Here is a 19,749-nt window from a genome sequence, read left to right on the forward strand (position 1 = left end):
GTAGGTCCTTGACAGTCCATGACAACTTGTTGACCAAAACTACAGTATATTAGTTATTATAAAATAAGGAATGATAATTGATCTCTCTCCAGGCAAATTTGCGTTTTCGTGTTTATTATGTTTGTTAAGTCATTATAAATGCCTTGCACGCTGGGTCCGAGAGGACATTAATTTCATCTGTGCTGTATGTCATGGATATTAGCATATTTGACAATAAAGCTGACTTTGACTTGATAATACATACAATCTTCTGTCGCATGTGTGCTAACCAATAAGGTAGCTGTTAGCCTGCTGGCTAGCACATTATTGCAAATTTACCCAAGAACTAACCATCTAACTCCAATAGAAGGTTTTGACTGACAACATTTAATCCGTTGTACAATTCTGGGCCATTTTATTGACAATAGCTGTTAGCCTGCTAACTAGCACATTATTGCAAATCGTCCAACTCAACAACAAAAGGTTTTCATTGATACCTTGAAACGGTTGAACAATTGTGGGACGATTTATTGACAATCTACTGTTGTGGGTAGTTTATGTTATCAGGATTTATCATAAGAAACTAGTGTCAATGGTGGCTGTTAAATAGTGATTGTTTTTATTTTTTTCAAATATAACATCAGATAGTAGTTACACAGAAAACATTTTCGTGTCGGTGCAAGCCCACCGCGGGCTGATTCATACTGAGAACTGCATTAAAAGATTCCCTTTGACTGTGCTGGTTTAGAGAAAAATAATCCCCCACCGACCCCCAAAAAAAACCCCCTCCCTCTTATTGCATCATCAAAGTCCACAAGACGCTACAGTGTGAAGTGAGACAAACTCAGAGGCAGATTGATGATTGATTAAAAACAAATAAATAAGTAAAAATAAGACGATAAATGTCACATTCACACAAATGGAAACAAAAAAATATTTACCCAGTAGCACATAGCATGTCTCCGGTTAGCACAAACGCCATTTGATGAACCTTCTTTTGAATTCTTGTGAGCACCTGTGCGCATTTAGCCATCTTGGTTGCCATATGCAAATCAGTCCCCTGCTAGTCTATAATTACACTTTACAGAACAGCGACGAGAGAAGGGCCCGGGTCACATAGGTGGATAGCGCGCCCGAGTACTCGCTCAATGTGGCGGGAGCACAATTTGCCCAAGTGACAAGCGTACATGTTCAAGTTGAAGCGCCAAGGAGGTGGAAATAAAAGATCCAAAGGATAAAAAATACATATAATGATAATTATTCAAGATCCATTAGCGTCGTGACCAGTGTGAAGTATTAATGGCTAAGCACAAACTACTTCTAAGTACTGTGACAACCACTCAACTGTATTTGTCGAAGATTTCATAGTGTGCAGGAAAAAATAAAATAAAATAAAAATATATCCGTGTAAGCTTGGAAAAAAAGGTTAGAATCATGAGAGAATGGCAATATTATTATGCATGAATTGTCTGCTATTACTTTATACTTTACGTTTGGATTACCGGCTTGAATTTTGAGACACTATTTAGCGACCAAACCATTTAAATCCCAATCGCCTGATTGCAGTTTAATGATGCGGATAACGGCATCGACACAGGAAGGGGGAGCCGGGGGCGATACCTGTGCCGCGACGTTTACACGCTGATCGATATTCGCTGATGGCTGTCTGGGGAAGATGGGGAGGAGAAAAACGACGGGCAGGATGAAATAAACCAGTGGTGAAAAGAAATAAATCCATACATCAGTGGGGGGAAAACAGACAAAAAATGAACAGATTCTGGAAGTTAACGAGACTCTGGCGGAGGTGCGCTGATTGGGCCGCATAAGACGTTACAATAAATGGATATCTCGGTGTTTATTTTCTTTTTTTTATTCTCAAATTGGAGCCATTTGATGTACAAGTGTATCATGTGATGAACAATATTTATATTCTAATATATATTTATAATATATTATATGGTTTCATAGGCTGTCTATTTAGCTAGCTAGCTAGCTATTTGGCTATTTAGCTGGCTAGATAGCTGGTTATCTATTAGCTATCTATTAGCTAGCTTTCCATCTATTAGAGTTACTTGCGGGTTGAGAGAACGCTGGTGCGTGTGACTGCCGCTGCTCACCCACAGAAAAAAAACTTATCATGTGACTGTAAAGTGAACTTGATCAGTTTGAAAGGCGCTTAGAAATGAAATGGATTATTATTTATAATCAAGTTGGCGGTAGCTAAAACATGGCCAAACAAAGTCCTTAATCCGGAATCCAAGTTTAAGTCATTCACTGCCATCCCTGAATTTGTTCGGGTTTTGTTTTTTCTTGCGAGAGGTGCCGATAAAGCGCTGGCCAGACCTCTGGCAATATATTTTCCCTTCCACGAGGGGGCCACATGCCTTTTGTCCATGTTAGCGTTTTGTTACAGCTTCAATTGTTGTTAAAGCGCTGTATAAATCAATATGTATGGTATTGTATTTTGTACAGGGGCCCCCATTTCAAACTCAGATAACTCCAGACCCATATAATTTAGGAATTAACTATTTCCGTCTGATGAAATAAGAATGTTTAAGGTTTCTTACGCTCAATGGAATGTTTATGTAGTCCGAAAACTCATTATTCTGTGGGTCCTGCAATTTGATTGAAAATAACAAAAACCCTGGCACTGGAGTGGACACATTTTTACACATCATCTAGCAGTGAATGAGTGAAAGATAATCGGGATGATGTATTATCAGATGTCAAACTGATACATTTTAGTTGTGTGGGTATTGTATTTGCGGTACAGTATTACACCGCAGACACTCAAGTATTGACGTGAACTTTGTCCAGCACGTGGGAAAGCAGACCAATTGGATATGACCTGGCCACTTGACAAAAGGCAAACTAATGAAGACTCTGTAAAAGATGCATTGATTTTTTTATTTCTGTCTCTGCCTCCATTACACCCACCGTCTTCGCCTTGACCTCATCGCCCACTCGAATAACAAATGAGAAAAAAAAAAAAATAACACGCTACATCCATTCTTTACTTCAATGAATAGATGTAAAGTGCAGGATGAGATGTAGCTGGAATATTTAGTGGAAGGTAAGATTCAAAGTTTTAGTCAATGCTAATTCCAGTTCGCCCGTGCATGGTATTGTGTATCAGATGTTAGCATTAAGCTAGCAGATGGCCAAACTTTCAGATCCCCTCCATGCGGACTTTGCACCATTTAATTTGGTGACAAAACCACAAAATTGTGAGTGTGGCCGCATTGAAACAGAGGACGAATGACTGAAAAGTAGCAAATGACTCGGTGAGTGTTGTCCTTCAGGGCCGAATTCCCCGAGGACGACCGTCCCAAAGCCCTGAACGCTTTGCACTAAGTGACAGCAGCTCGGATGTCAGCTCCGGTTGACCCATCATTAACTCTGCCGCTGTTTGCTGATCCAGTCACTTAAACAGACGATCAATCACATCAATTACATCATCAGTCAGTCAAGGCTGTGAGTTTTGTCAAAACGGGAACATAGCACACTTTTTTTTTCTTAAACCTTCAATTTTACACAACAGCACCTCGCTTTATTCACTGTCTATTATTTTATAGGGACAGACAGTTAAAAATGTGATAATAGAGTCATTATGCCACATCTCCGGGTGGACAGAATTAGATTCGCTCCACTCCCGACTAATTAAGACACGCATTCCAAAAGGAATATTTCGCTAACTTTATGCCTAACGTATGAGTCATAAAATACGGGACCAGTAGTCATTATTTCCACATTTGCATGACGGTTGCATTCGTATAATTTTGTCGTTTGTATTCAAATAGAATTTTAAGGGGCGTGTGAAGGTGATGCGCACGTTTTAAAGTCCATTTTGAATCCTATTGCTTTGCCTGTCAAGATTGTCGACTGTATGCAGATACACGTCGATGTGTATAGACTGACTTGCTGTCAGATTACAGTATGACCGTATTTTCCGCACTATAAGGCCCCATCATCTATAATAATTTATAAATCATATACAGTAAAGTCTCGTTATATCGATATTCAAGGGAGTCCGAAAAAATATCGATATAACCGGGACTATCGATATATCCGACCCTGTTTGCATGTAATTTTGGATTGGATTGGATTGGATTGGATTTGCCTTTATTAGTCTCGCAGTGGAGAAATTTACATTTAATTTTTATTTTTCTCTGTGCGTGCATAGAAATAGTATCGATATAACCGGGACTATCGATATATCCGATATCGATATAACGAGACTTTACTGTAATTTATAAATAAAACTGTATTGTATCCATTTAGCAGAGCTCCATCTTGTGGATTCATAGCGCAAATGCAGCCTCTATTGTAGCTTCTATTCTACGTGCCTTATATATATGAAAACAGATTGAAAAGGTGCGCCTTATAGTAAGTATAGTTAGTGGTTTTGGTGGATTATTAACTCAGTCACTGCAATTCCTGAATTTATTAAGGAATTGTTAAACTGTGAAGTGTGCCATTTCTAAATTTGTTGGATCAAGCGCTGGTCAGAACTCTGGCAATGTTTTTACCTTCCACAAGGGGGCATGATGTGACTCTTGTCCATATTAGGGCTTTGTTACAGCTTGAGTTGTTAAAGCGCTAGATAAATCAATATATCACACTATATTTTGTACAGCCGCCCCCATTTCAAACTCAGATAACTCCACACCGATATAACTTATGAATTAACTATTTTTATCTGATTAAAGCAGAGAGTCTAAAGTTGCTTACGCTGAATTGAATCTTTATGTAGCCTAAAACGCAATATTGTGTGGGTCCTGTAATTTGAGTGAAAATGACAAAAACCCTGGCATTTGAGTGGACACATTTTTTGCAAATCATCTGGCAGTGAATAAGTTAATGGCACTTGTCACACACCCAATTAATGTTGATGTCAATGAGTGGACCGGCAGTATAGGACTGTGAATCATTCCCCGACATCAATTATACATGCAGAAATTCCCGAACCGCCTCGATGTGGGTGTGTTTAACAGACCTACTCAATAATTTAGTCCAATGTACTTTTTTCTACTTTGATGGTAAACGGGCATGCCAAAACAAGGGATCGAAAAATGGGACACCTAACAAAAAAAGGGGTGGGCATCTCAAAGGAGGAAGGAGAAGCAGAACTCGGCAGATGATACATCGGGTCAAATCCAGCTTTGCCATGGGGGGCGCCAGCGCTTTTATGCGGGGTTATGTGCGTCAGATGCAAGGGCCACTCGTGCCTAATTATCATCTTAAGGTGAAACAAACTATGCTGAAATGCGACTCCAACTTGATCTTTGGCATTTATGTAGACTGCATGGAAACGTCCCACCAACACCAGCACATACGAGCTAATAAAACAAGCATTTCAGACAGAAACACGATTGTTGTGACAAATATAATACCATAGAATTCTCCAGAAAACACTAAAGTACAATTTCTGTCGCTGTTCTTACAAAACAGAGTCGAACGGCAGTGCAGCCTGAAACCCTGACCTAATTTTAACAATTTTTTACGACATCATTCTTGGAAAGAAATGTGACCTTGAAAAACTAGCCCACGTGGTACCGACTGTTGTTCGAACGTTACCGTTCAGGTGAGCCTCGGTGCGTTGGTGTTTGACTGCAATATCTTAATTTGGGAAAACACTAAGAATACAGTGATACCTCATCTTACAAACTTAATTGGTTCCCAGAAAGTATGTGTAAGGCGAAAAGTGTGTCTTCCAAACATCATTTCCCATAGGAAACCATTAAAAATGAGAATACGTTTCCAAGTCCCCATAAAACATAATTTTCTACTAAATAAGCCTTAAAACTACACAAAATATACATTATTTTATGTATAATAAATGTGCTATTGTATTATAATTAAATAAATAAACTGTACTATATAATAAAGTTGTTGTATTTTTCTTTGTGATGGTCGTTGATGTAGTTGCCTCTTGATGTTATTCGGGTGAAGTTACCATGCTTTCTCGGCGATAATACCCTCACACACTGTCCCCTACTAGTTGCTTTTCCTTAATCCAAATCAACCGAGGTTTTTCAACTTCTTCTATTGCCTGAGACCGTTGCTTAGACAACACAGAAACACCCTTAGCCACACGTAGCAATGGTCGATTTAGCATACCGTTACTGGGACGCTAAGACACACAAATGCACACTTTGTTCGTGTTTTTCGATGATCTCCTTCTGCTCAACCGTAATTTTCTTTTGTGTCCTCTTTGGCTTAACATGAGCCTGTGGTGGGGTCGTTTTTGGTGCCATAATAGCAAAAGTACGCCACTCGATAACAAACCACGTCTGCACTGAAAGAAAGCGTGTGAGGAAAACTAGTCCGCCAGCCACTGTGGCCCTGTTCGACCGTGTGGTTTGGTGTTCATCCGCCGAAAACTACTGCACCATCCACCATGCCGTTGTGAGGTATGGTTCGTCCGTCGAAAACTACTTCGTTAGCAAAGACTATATGCTCGCGAATTTAATGTTCGTGAGGCAAAAAGTTCCTGAGCTAAAGTGTTGAGGTATCACTGCACCAGTTTTTCCTCTGGTCTGTTCCAAGAGCAGACACTGTCGCTCTGTAAGCTAATGTCAAGGTCTAAGTCTCGTTTATTAACTCAAGAAATACGATGACGTCAGCTTTGAATACATTGATACAAAAAGGAATGTAAAGAACCACCATTTTTGTGTGTAATTACTTATAGGATATTTAACGTATATTAAAGGGAGAGAAATCTTCAACAACTTTCACTCTCCGACACGTTGCGTTGACGCCCGGCGGCTCACTCGCATTGTTTGACGATCGCGCAGTTACATTTTCAACTTGAATAAATCATCGGGATAATTACAAAGAAAACAATATGTTGTCGCTTTTTGCTCACCTGCCGCCACACCGGTACCTAGCCAATAAAATATACAATAACTAGCAATGCGAGATGAAAAAAGGAAATAAAAAAGGGAGCTCTCACATACATACACAGCAGATTGAAAAATAAATTGCCTATATGAGTGACAGCCAGTGACTCTCGCGATTAGGCCGAATTGGATTTGGAGAAAGAAAAATCAAGCGGCCATGACCCCTGGTGCGATTGGGACAACAGGGGATATTGAATATCCCCTTAGCGTTTCCACGCATCGCCACCGGTATACATCAAATGTCGGCCTCGGGGAGTGACGCTGAAGGCCTCAACTCAAACGAAACAACCGGACCGCTCAAACTCGGTGTGTCGATGCCAAAATGCAAAATGGCTGACAGCGAGCCATACCGACTTCGGGCCCGCCGTGTCGAGCGGATTTTTATCGCTGCTGTTGTTTGTTTATCTTCCTCCCGTTAACAGAACAGTTGCATGCTAACCTTTGCTCCGACATCTTAACGTCGGAACAAATCAATTTGGTTTGCTCCGTTTCCATGTGCCGCACATGGAGCAGATGTATCCCCTGTTCAACGGCACGCATAATCCAATCAATATCCTCTTGAATGCTAATGAACTAGCCGGGTTTGTTAGCCGTCACCGAGACAAGACGAATGGCACCTCCTCGCCTCGGATAATCCGAGCGGCCGGGGCATACACACGAGGCCCGGCCATTAATGTTAACCTCGACTCGTGGATATTAACACGCTTGCGTTCACACAAAGGCGCCGCAGACCATGCGGGAGGGGTCTTTCGGGGGGGGGGGGGGGGTTGAGCTGGCGAGTATATATCACATCTCGTGGACGAGAGGGCTGTTGCTGCTTGAAATTTAACTCATTCGCTGGCATTTCCGAATTTATTCGGGAATTGAAAAGTGTGACGTACAGCGCCATTCCCAAATTGGTTCGGGTTTTGGGTTTTCGTGCCGATAAAGCGCTGGTCAGACCTCTGGCAATGTTGTTTCACTTCCTCAAGGGGGCAGCATTGCCTTTTGTCCACGTTAGCGCTTTGTTACAGCTTTAGCTGTTGTTAAAGCACCATATGAAACACTATGTATTGTATTTTGTACAGCCGCCCCCATTTCAAGCTCAGATAACTCCAGACCCATCTCACTTGGGAATAAATTCATTTTTTCTGATGAAAGAAGACAGTCTAATTATTCTTACGCTGAATTGAATGTTTATGTAGTCCTTAAAATCAATATTATGTGGGTCCTGCAATTTGAGTGAAAATGACAAAAACCCTGGTACTGGAGTGGACACCTTTTTGCACATCGTCTGGCAGTCAATGAGTTAACGTTGGGCATACTTTCTGGTTATAATTACGTGTCAAAATGTGGTTAAAGTACAAATGTTGTCAAGTTTAGTGCAAAATAGAAACACAACAGTTCAAAGACTGCCGGCTGGGTAGAGTGAACCATTATTACACGGATTCAGAAGCTACCATGCTAATTGACGATGTATTTTATCAATTTACTGTCATTTCTGCACTATTTAGCGCTCCGGATGATGAGGCTTTTCTAATTAGTCTTTGAAATCTTACTTCTTCCTTCGTTACGTCAATAGTTAACTACGACTTTCGTTTCATTACGGCTATGCGGAGCTCACAAAGTAGCTGCAGGAAGATTTTGTTAGCGTCAACAGTAGGACTGCAAATATTTTTTTTATTTCCTCCGCAACCTCCTCGCTTCGCCGGTACAATCTTGACACACAGCGCTTTATTTTAGCTTATTTATGTATGGATGTATTTATTTATTTATTTTTGAGGTTGCATTAGGGTGAGTGGAGTCACTTGGCGCGAGCCGCAGATGTTATTTAAAACCATCAAGTCGCAACTCACTCGCGTCCACTCGTTTTATGTTGGGTTGTAAAAAAAACAAGCGGCGAGGATGGGAACGCGGCGCATCCCATGTAGAGGCTTTCAGGGATGTACGCAGGCGTATTGATGTCTCTCTATTGATATGGCAATTAGCGGGTATTCTAAAGCAGAAAAGTCTATCAGCTAAATATCATCGGAATACACAAAAATGCGTCAACCAATAACCCTCGCGTGTGGCTAATTCGACAAGAAATCACAGCACGTTGTTCGTTTCGTGAGCGGATGAGGGGCCCGGGTTGTTACTTTCGAATCAGTGTATGGCTTTTGCACGTGAAAAAGGGGAAGACACGCTGACATGACGCCCTAATGTGCCATTTAAATTTAATCGCGCACTTTGAGCACTTAAAACATTAAAACCCAAATGTTTCGAACGGAATCACCTGCCACGCTTATGCATCAAAAGAACCTCGAAACTGAGCCCGAGGCACGAGAGACAGCGAACAAGGAGTCGGAAACTATTACATTTTTGGGGTACAGTGATGAAAAAAAGGATTTTTCACATCGATATGCCGATATTGAATACATGTGCTGCATTTCAATTTGCGCTCTCCAGAATGGCACCGTTATATAAATGACACAATTTTATACCCATCTGTATTAAAAAAAAATGTCAGGGAAACGGATGTGGTTATGCAAGTGTCTTTGAGTGCCTAGTGTGAGTTTTGCCAGTCATGCTTGAAGCCTCGCCCTGGTTTTGACCTACAGCGCAAACATTAAATGCATATAATTCATCTTCCTCAGGGGGCTTTTCTAAATCAATGCTCAGTGAGCGAAGCGGGGGGAGAGCAACTATTTCGGTTGAGACGGCAGGAAGGAGCGAGGCTTGCTGGGTACTCGCTGTTAGGCTGCCGGATAAAGTCGTCAAAGGTTACGACGATGCCGGAAAACGTCAACCCCGACGTTTCGATTCGCTCATGCGGCATCTTCATCTACAGAGTCTAAGCAATAGGAAGATTTCCCAAAGCAGGACCTATTTAGACCCCCGCCCCCACTGCTATATTATTTAACAAAAAAAGACACAGGGCCTTCCATGACCCAAAAGGGACAGCTGTCAGTGGACAATGATGTAACGTGATGTGACATTTCTCCCAGGCTAGCCGCCTACTTAAGAGCAATAAATATTGTTGTGAAATTTAAAGCTAATTCCAAACCCAGTTATACAGACACACGCAATACAACTCAGTGAGCTACAATGTTCTTAAAGACACTCCAAGACACACAAACGCACACACACATAGAGACCAAGACAGTTCCAGGAGCCAGAGGTAATTAGTCCAACGGTCGATCCAGAAAAAGGGACGGAGAGGCGGATCGAGAAATTCCATTGTGTTCCCTAACGGGTGAGCAAGGCGGCCAAATGTTTGATAGTCTCGATGCGCATGCTTGAAAAGGCCACAGAGTAAGAGTCTGACGCTAATACTGATGCTAATCCGACTCTTCTTCTTCTTTTCCTTCTGGCTTTTCCCTTCAAGGGGTCGCCACAGCGAATCAGTGTCCTCCATCTTCAGAGGTTTGATTCGCATGTTTGTTCTGGCCAAACTTTTATGTCAGATGCCCTTCCTGAAACAACCCTCTGTATTTATCCGGGCTTGGGACCGGTACAAAAGACTTATGTCCCGCTACAGAACAAGCAACTGCTATTCGTATTCCAAACCCCTTACCCCGTCGTACCTACTTGAGGACTTGCACACTGCAAGAACCAAAACAAGGGCACGTAAAATCCTACTGGACCCTCCACACCCTGCCCACTACCTTTTCCAGCCTCTCCCCTCATTTGCACACGTGTTGTACTACAAATACAGCGACAGATCACTTTTAAATGGTTCACTGATTTTCTGCACCGACTAATCAACTGCTATGATATTTTATTTTACCACTGATCACTTTAGTTCTACGTCATACTTTGCACAGTTGTTCCTGAGAGGTACAACTTAACTACCATACTTATTTGTCATGTTTTTTTTATGATGATACTAGTGCAGCGTGTTCTACCGGAGACAAATTCATTCAGTGTTATACATACTTGGCCAATAAAAATGATTCAGATTCTGCTTCCGACGCGAAACCACAACCCTAATTGACTGCTAGCGAGAAAGCTAATCCAATTTTTAGCCCGAATCCTAAACCCCCCGAACAACTTTAGCCCTCTTCTAAACAGAACTCTGGCCTCGCAAAATGAGACCTATACATCCCAACCCGAATTCCCAAACATGTCTTGAACTCTTATCACATTTGAACCGCAACACAGCTCGATAATATACTGCACCAAAGTCCTAAAATATACCCCTAAAGATAAACCTCACCCGCACCCGAAAACTTCAGCTCTCAACCTCATCCGTTACTGAACGGTAACTAGAGTTGAGGGTAAGTGATTATTTTCTTCCCCAGTTAGCCTGAAATGTAATCCACTCCAAATGGTTCGAAAAGCGATAAGAAACCTTGTTTGCGGCTTCAAATAACACCGTCTCTGTGGCCACGTCCGCCTTTATTATCCCTGTTTATCAGCTGTGAATTTTCTTGGCGAGTAACCCCCCCCCTCACACCCCAGCCCTCCATCGCCATCACTCCGTCCTCTGGAGGTTTCCGAGATGGCCATTGACCTCCCGGCTTCTCCCTGAGTATTTCATTTGGAGGCGGCAAACGCATTTGGCTGATTACATGAATGTGGTACCCCCCCCCACCTCCCTTTCACAAAACAAGATGTTTATCCTTCCTGAGAAGATCACCAAGCGTCACACATAGCGACGCTGCGGGAAAGATAGCAAAGCTTATAGCTACAAAATGTATCCGAAGCCACAGTGAAAAAACTCATCTTGTTTCTGAGGCCCAAAGGACTTGGATGGGGGAGGCACTGGGGGAGAACTGTTGCAGTGACATGTTTGGTAAATAGCATCATGGCCGGCGTGGACGCTGACAGATGACTGCAATAACGAGTAGCCTTCAGCTTTGTTTAGCAAAAAACATATTAGTTCAAACCAAGGACAGAATATCCTTGAGGTGGCAAACGACATCAAAAACTGTCGGGTCACTAAACTTGGAAGCAACCGGTGGTAAGAATCCAAAGCTAATTGGCTATTATGGCAAAAAAATATACATGTATATATATATATATATTCAAATGTATTTATTTTTGCTGGCAAGTACTGCAAATTATAAATGGGGGATAAGCAAGGAGAGGGGAACTACAAGTGGCTGAGAGAACAGCGCGGCTCATCAAAGGGATGATAATAAACTATTGTCACAGCCGTTGTCGGCGTGTGTTATGTACAAATTAGCAAGCTGCCATTTTGATCCTGCAGGAACCATATAAAGTCAATTAAAAAAGAACAAAATATTTAAAAAAAATGACAAAAGCAGCTTGTATAAACAGGTTTTACTGTAACTCATTCACTGCCATTCACAAATGTATTCGGGAGAATATGACAGAGCGACATCCGCGAATTAGTTCGGGGTTTTTTTTTTTTTCCTTGTTTGGGTGCCGATAAAGCGGTGGCTACGGCCTCTGGCAATTTTTTTCCTCTTCCACAAGGCGCAGCATACCTGTTTTCCTTGTTAGCGCTTTGTTCTAACTTCAGCTGTTGTGAAAGCGCGATGTATATGTATTGTATTGTATGTTGTTGTACAGCCGCCCCCATTTCAATCTCATTAACTCCAGGCCCATTTAATTTAGGAATTAACTTTTTTACAACTTTTTTTCAGATTAAATAAGACAATCTAAGGTTTCCAACACTGCATTGAATGTTTATGCAGACCTAAAACTCAATATTCTGCGGGTCCTGGAATTCGAGTGACAATGACAAAAACTCTGGCACTGGACACGTTATTGCACATGTCTGGCAGTGAATGAGTTAAGAACAGAGTGTTAACTAGTTTCACATACCGATTGGTACCTAGTGCAAATTGTATTTACTGGGCTTTTAGTCCCCTCTAATTTTTCCTGTGCCTGAGCAGCAAGTGACTTTTAGTTTTTAATAAAAAGGTGTCAAATCAATGATACTGATCCGAACTTATTGATGCCGCCATTCCGCTGTCGACACTTTGTCATACGACCCCCGACCCTCGACCCCGTCCACCAACCCGGTATTCAGCCTGGAAGAACCGAGCGACCTTCCCATGGGCTATATACCAACGGTGGCTAGTCTTATGAAGCGCTGCTGAACCAGAACGTCAAGTGCAATATCGATACTAAAGCACTTACCAGGTGGGTGAGCCTCGAAGAAAAGATCTTAGTATTACTCAAGTCTCCAATCGTAACCACATTTGCTTGATCTGATTTGCTTTTCAAGAAGTGGGGAATATGAGAAGAGGGGGACAAAAACGAAAATGTACTTATATTGCCTTAAACACAAAAAAATGATATACAGTGATACCTCGGTTTACGAACCCCTTGGCTGACGAACTATTAAGTTTACGAACGTTACATATATGAACATTTTACCTTGGCATAAAAACTATTCATCGGGATACACTCGCAGCGCCACAATGAGTGATGAGTTGTTTGCAAGCTACCCCATTCTCCTAACAAGAAATAGGCAGCCAACTGTTTTTGTCCTCTTTTCCCCACCCCCAGTCTTTGGTTAAAGCCATGTGATTCGTCAGCAGTGAGGAGGGGGGAGTAACATTAAAGAGACAGGCAGACGACAGAGAGTGATAAAATGGATAGAAAACTGTGAAATTTGGACTCGTTTCAAGTTTGATAGTTCAAAAGCAGAGTGTAAACTGCACGATTAAAATGTCCCATCAATCAAGCTCCACAAACAACCCGCAAAAGCCACCTGTACACTTGATGCATAAACCTATCAACCCAGCTAAACAGAACATAATTGATGAGGAACAAGGTAAAATTATCGCAGAGAAAACACCTACAAGGGATCATTCCTCAAGATGGTGAAAGAAGAAGGCTACGTTCCTCATCAAATGTTGAATGCTGATGAAACCGGTCACTCCATTCCATCAAGTCATCAACAACCATCACAAAGGTAAATAAAACGACTATTATACATTACAGTTTATTTCTTGAATTCTAATACCATAGTACATTTATTATAAAATTATGTTTTATGGGGACCAGGGAACAGATGATTCTCATTTTAATGGTTTCCTATGGGAAATTATTTTTTGGGATACACACTTTTCGCCTTACACACTCTGTCTGGGAACAAATTAAGTTCGTAAGCCAAGGTATCACTGTACTGTAAATTCCTGTGTCCAAAAACTTTTGTCCGTATAGTGCCCTATTACAGAAACAGTATGCAAACTGCAGCCGAAGAAAAATGGACTCCCTAACAGAAAGCTATGTATATTGTTGTCTTTGCTCCTTTAATATTTGATCAGTCGATAATAAATATCCAAGCCAAACCCTTTCAGTTACTCTTCAAAAACTGCTTCCAATGATGAGGCCTTCCGACCAGGTCCTTGACAGGGTTAAACCACGATGTGACAATAAGGCACTCTAACGTGAACAATCTGCGATCAACCAAGGCCACACAAAGCTCGCTATAATCAGTCATCAGTTTCTGATTTCTATATCACATAACTCTGATGTCAGAGATTTCCCCCCCAAGCAATTTGTAATGGAACAAATTACTCTGAAACTGGAGCAACTTTAAGTTTTTTTTTCTTCCCTACATTCATACAAACTGTTTTGTCAGTGCAGTATGCTAGATCGGGTTGGACACATGCTCCACATACCAAATAAAGGAAACAAAGTGACAAATGCAGAGATGACCGCAGATTAAAAACTGGTTTTGCACCAAGACCTTATCACCTTCCGATGAAATATGACACAGGTAAAATTGAGAGGTATCAAATCCTGACCCCTAAAACCATGGGACATATTGCTCATTCACAAATGTATTTGGGAATTGAAAGCCATTGCCAAATTTGTTCTGGTTTTGTTTTTTTTTTCATGCTTGGTGCTGATAAAGCACTGGCCATAGTCTTTAGCAATGTCATTTTTTCTTTTCCAAAAGGGGGTAAAAAAGTCCCCGTTTTCCATGTTAGCGCTTTGTGTTCCAGCTTCAGCTGTTGTTAAAGCGCTATACATAACAATATGAATTGCATTGTATTTTGGATAGCTGCCCTCATTTCAAGTTCAAATAACTCCAAACCCATATAATCTAGGAATTAACTTTTTTTCTGATGAAAGAAGAGAATGTTTCTAACAATGTACTGAATAGTTATGTAGTCCTAAAACTCAATGTCAAATATTCTCCTCGAATTTAAGTAACAATGACAAAAATCCTTGCTCATCATCTGGCAGTGAATGAGTCTTCGTCAATGGATGCTATAGCTGCGTGTTTGCTTTCAACATTTAGCTTGTAGTCGATGTGCTCATTCCATTCCCGGGAGTGGCTGCCTTTCCAGCAGCTCCTGTATTTTGTTTTTCTACTTCTTTCTTCCTTTCATAACAGCTGCTGTGAAATGTGAATTTCTACACTGCGAGACAAATAAAGGTACATCCAATCCAATCCAAATTGAAGAGATTATTGCTCAATAGGATTGATGTGTGTGTATAAGGCACAATTCTTGATGCTTTTCGTCTCCAAGCAATTGCTGTGCAATCTGTAACATATGCAAGAGAGACAAGTTTCCGGACACTTCATCCATGCATGCTTCGGTTCAAGCACGTCGAGGCAGCAGACGTGACTCTGCACAACTGGCTGATCCGATTTTATTCGTATAATGTTTAATTATGTGAATAGAATGTTTAAGATGGAACGAATTGGAAGTGTTGGGAAAGAGGGTGAAACGTCAAGGGATAGCCTGTTCGTAACAGAAATAGAGGTACTGTAAATCTATACATACTTCAGCGTGGAGTTCCGATCGCTTACCTCTTTGATTTTCGCCCGCCGTTCACGTGTGGTCGGGTCCAGGGGTTCTTTTCCAGTCGCCCCGGGGGGTCTCTGGTACTCGATGTAAGGTAAGTCATTGGCACCCTTCCCACCTTGATCCAAACTCTCCTTGGCCACTTTTTCCTTCTCGTTCACAATGTCCTGCTTAATCTCATCGGGACGCTTTTGTAGAGTATCCTTGGCCTCCAGCAAGGCTTTTTCGTGGTCTTTCTTAATTTTGGTCAGAACCTTCTCGTCGTTTGCAGCCAAGCCTAACTCACCCCCGCCGCCATCCAGTCCGGTGCGGGTGTTCGTCTCTACAGTAGACGAATGGAAGAAAACTCCGCTGAGTAGCTTGGACGAGTCGGGCAGGAAGAAAATTGCACCGAAACAGAACGTAATGAAGGCGCTGAACACCAAAAGCAGGATGAATTTCTCCGTCAACCTAAACGAAGTCGGGTTGGAAGACTTCCTATTCGGGGTGGCCGTGAAAGGCAGAAGAGTTGAAACAGGCATGTTGCTCCGCTTCCTTCTGTCAAACTACGACAAAAACGGCTTTCTCCTGTTGTTAAAATACACTCTCGGTGTAGTTTTATAATCCGCTCTCAATGTCCACCTCCAAAGTAAAGGAGCGAGACGCCGCCGGAGAAAGCGCCGATATCCAGCTGTCCATCGCAGGGGAACGTGTAATCAGCAGTCGGAGAACACTCGCAGCTCAAAGCTAGAAGCTCTGATACAGGAAAAGGCGGGCCCAAGTTGATTGCCAGCTGGCACTAGCCAATCACCCTCGGGCCTGCGAGAGGTGTGGGGATCAAGGGCGGGGCCTAAACGGCTGCGTATGACGTCGGTGATCGCGGTCAGTCGAATCAAACCTGAAGGAAAAAGCCGAAAGGAAAAGAAAAAGTATCGAATGGTGCTTGATGTCATACAGTATTTTCAATTGCCTAATACATTTGTGAATGGCAGTGAATGAGTTAATTTATATGCTGTATTTGCCGCGAGCCGTGCACGTGTTACTATTCAACAAACAAGTCCAAAGCGTATAATGGAAATCATATTCTCCTTAAAAATGACATGATGATGAACCCATCCACTACAATGTGTGTTCAACAAGCTAACATGCTAAACACCCAAAAAATAACACTTACCTTTACTATTTGGTACTCTGAATGGTATCTTAGAATGCAGCATCAAGCGTATTATAGCCCTGCCTTGAAATAAAAATGAAAAGTGCAGCTAGGGTGAGGAACGCATCAGCACTTATCACCAAACACACTTCATTTCACTTCACCTTCTCGTTTTGATGCATAGAGATGAAAAAAAAATCAGCTCCTGATAAAATGCTCGTCTCAGGCTGACGGATTCCCGCCGCTGCCATATTAGAATGCTGATACGTGGGGCTTCAAGTTGTCAAAATGGTGGCACGACGCTCTTTTGATTGTTTCCTCCTTTGGCGCGTGGAGATGAAATTAAATGTCACTTGGCATCGTAATAGCAAACGCTTTAGCACCGTTTTTCAAGCCAAGCAAGAGTTGACCTTGAAAATAGATGAAATCATCCTTAATAGCGGTCCTAGCATCAACGCCGCCATGTGCAAGACCACCCCTTACCCTCCTTTTGGCAACCTCCCAAAGACATAAATGCACAGCAATGGAAAACACACTAAATCTGACCACTTTACTAGCTCTTTTTTATTTAAATACAGATTTTATGATCGTCTACACATATGCCCTTTTCGGGAGAGTTACAGTGCACTAGCAGATGAGATAAATACACTTTGAGTAAACAGTACTCTACTATTTTTGAAGAGACATTATGCCACCTTGTTTATTGCATACATAAAATAAGCTAGCTATCTATTAGCTATCTAGCTGATGAGCTAGCTGTCAATAAGCTACAGTCTATAACTATCTGGCTGGCTGGCTCTCTAGTTAGCTAGTTATTAGCTATCTATTAGCGAACCAGCTATCTTTCTATCTATTTGAGTTACTTCCGGGTTGAGTGAACGCTGGCGCGTTTGGCTGTCGCTGCTTACCCACAGAAAAACTTATCCTGTGATTGTAAAGTGACCTTGAGAGTTTTGAAAGCTGCTTATAAATGAAATGGATTATTATTATAACATAAACATATCTGCATTTGTGTCTGTATTCACTTTTCTCCCAGTTGACCTCCCAAACAGACTTCGGGTTTTGCAACAAAGCAATGGCGGAACGTAATCGGAAGCTTTTCACTTTTCTAGTCCGAATGAAGAAACAAAATGCCACTTTTCAAAAGTAGCCTGGTATAGCCCCCCCGTAAGGCAATGACTCAATAAGCAGTGCGTCGACCCCACCGCCACCGCCACTCCTTTCACTCAGTGCGGCACATTTCTCATTTGTTGCTATTAAACTGTTGTGACAGCATGTCGCCACCGGCAACCACGATGCGAAATGACGACAAAGATGCAGTGGGGGGGGGGGGGGGGAGAAAAAAAGAGCAATTGTGCTCATTCTAGCGGCAGATTTACGGGAAAAAAAACATGGACGACTTGGATGTGGATCAAGAGATTTTTACAAGAAAAGTACATTTTATGTTATTGTCAGCAATTTACCCTCCAACCAATAGAGGGCGTCTTACTTTTTTTTATGATCCCAAACCGCAAAGACATTAGTGACGCATTTAAATCTGCGCCATTTCCTAAAACATATTTTTTGTCATCATTTCAGCTCAGGTTACGCATCTTTCTGTAAAAGACGGTGATCAAGATAAAACAGAATAAGAAGTTATCATATTTAAAAGTTTCACGCTGTTATATGCTTCGTCAACATGTGTGACTCGTGTATATACAATTAAAGCAAAGACAACCTGGGGTCAATCTGAGGTCAATAGACACAGCAAGTTAAACTGTCATCTATATCTCGGAGATCTGTCCTTGGACAGAATTTAGGACTTGGGAAACTATTTTATCACCGAAGCAATTTATGACTTGAAACTCCTTCACAGGAAGAGCTCATTAGCCAGGTTACAAACTTATCAGTTCATGGAAGAGACAATGTTTTATTGCTTACAGCTGTTCGCGCTTAGAACGCCCAGGGGTGTGGTATTCTAATCAAGAAAACTATGTTTTACTAATGTATCACTTAAATTTGCATATACTCTCAATAAATAGCTTGGCAGAGGGCTGTAGAATTCAAGTGTCTGCCATGAATGGCTGCGTCCACAGTGTCCGATCGAACATCTCCGACAGACGGTTTACAAAGATGATGAAATGATCGCAGGTGGGGGAGCGGAAAAAATGAAGCGAAATTTAGCAGCTTCACTCTACTGTAATAATGGCAAGCCGTGTCCACTGTGGGAATGCGCAATCAGGCAAAGTGGAGGTACAAAATTGACCAAGCAATTGTTACACAGCTGCGTGAATGTTTCCATCTCGCCCACTGGACTCCAAATATAACCTCGCCCTGATCTCATTTACCCGACACTCGGGCTGGTCGGCCTCCCGTCGGGTAAAGACAGACTCATTTGGTTGGTGAGAGGAAAAAAAAAAAAGGAATTAAGCCAGTGCGGACAAAAGCGAAGGTTAAAAAGGAGCCCCTCGAAAAAACGGATGACGGACGGGCAGGCGGAGGAGTAATTGCGGATGCTCATCCAACGAGGTCACTAATTGGTTCCGGATTCTGCCGCAGCAGCCATTTTGAATTTTTTTCCATAGAGGTTTCCATAGAGGTTGACAAATGGAAGCGTGACCGAAGGCGTTTTTTAATGCACTCACTGCCAACAATGAGGCATTCTAAAGAAGCAATGACTGATGTGCATACTCTTATCACACATGTTCAAGTTTGAAAGTTAGAAAAATACAACAAAATAAAAATCCAGCCTTACCTTCATTAGGCTTTTGTCTATGTGAAATGAGGAGGCTCACGGTCGGACGACGAGGTGCTCAAAAGTGAAGACACCTGTGAATCATACAAAGGAAAAATACATTCTCATAGTCTGCTGATGCAGATAAAGGCGAACCAACAAGTTCAAAACTGTTTCATGCTAACACAACAATACAAAAATATGCCGCATTTTAGCCTAACTTCCCCCTAAAAAAAACTTGGGAAATTAAAAGTTTAACTCGACAGTTCTGCATAGTTGTCAGTCTTTGGACATATTCAGCAATTCTCTGTTGAATGTACT

General features: G+C 41.8%; 2 protein-coding genes across 2 annotated transcripts in view; both read right to left on the minus strand.

Moving 5' to 3' along the window:
- Window positions 1–16,110, minus strand: part of man1a1 (mannosidase, alpha, class 1A, member 1) — a 64,542-nt gene extending 48,432 nt beyond the window's left edge. The window contains exon 1 of the mRNA XM_089021774.1: window positions 15,589–16,110. Within this exon, the coding sequence (XP_088877900.1) occupies window positions 15,589–16,104 (516 nt within the window). The 5' untranslated portion in view covers window positions 16,105–16,110. The remainder of the gene's footprint in view (window positions 1–15,588) is intronic.
- An 808-nt stretch (window positions 16,111–16,918) lies between these two features.
- Window positions 16,919–19,749, minus strand: part of tbc1d32 (TBC1 domain family, member 32) — an 86,210-nt gene continuing 83,379 nt past the window's right edge. Inside the window, exons 43-44 of the mRNA XM_089021775.1 lie at window positions 19,450–19,523; window positions 16,919–17,036 (exon numbers count right to left, since the gene is read on the minus strand). The gene's annotated coding sequence lies outside the window, so the exon portion shown is untranslated. The remainder of the gene's footprint in view (window positions 17,037–19,449; window positions 19,524–19,749) is intronic.

The sequence above is a fragment of the Hippocampus bargibanti genome, linkage group LG19, assembly GCF_051943395.1.
Source record: "Hippocampus bargibanti isolate YZ-2025 linkage group LG19, ASM5194339v1, whole genome shotgun sequence".
Lineage (NCBI taxonomy): Eukaryota > Metazoa > Chordata > Actinopteri > Syngnathiformes > Syngnathidae > Hippocampus > Hippocampus bargibanti.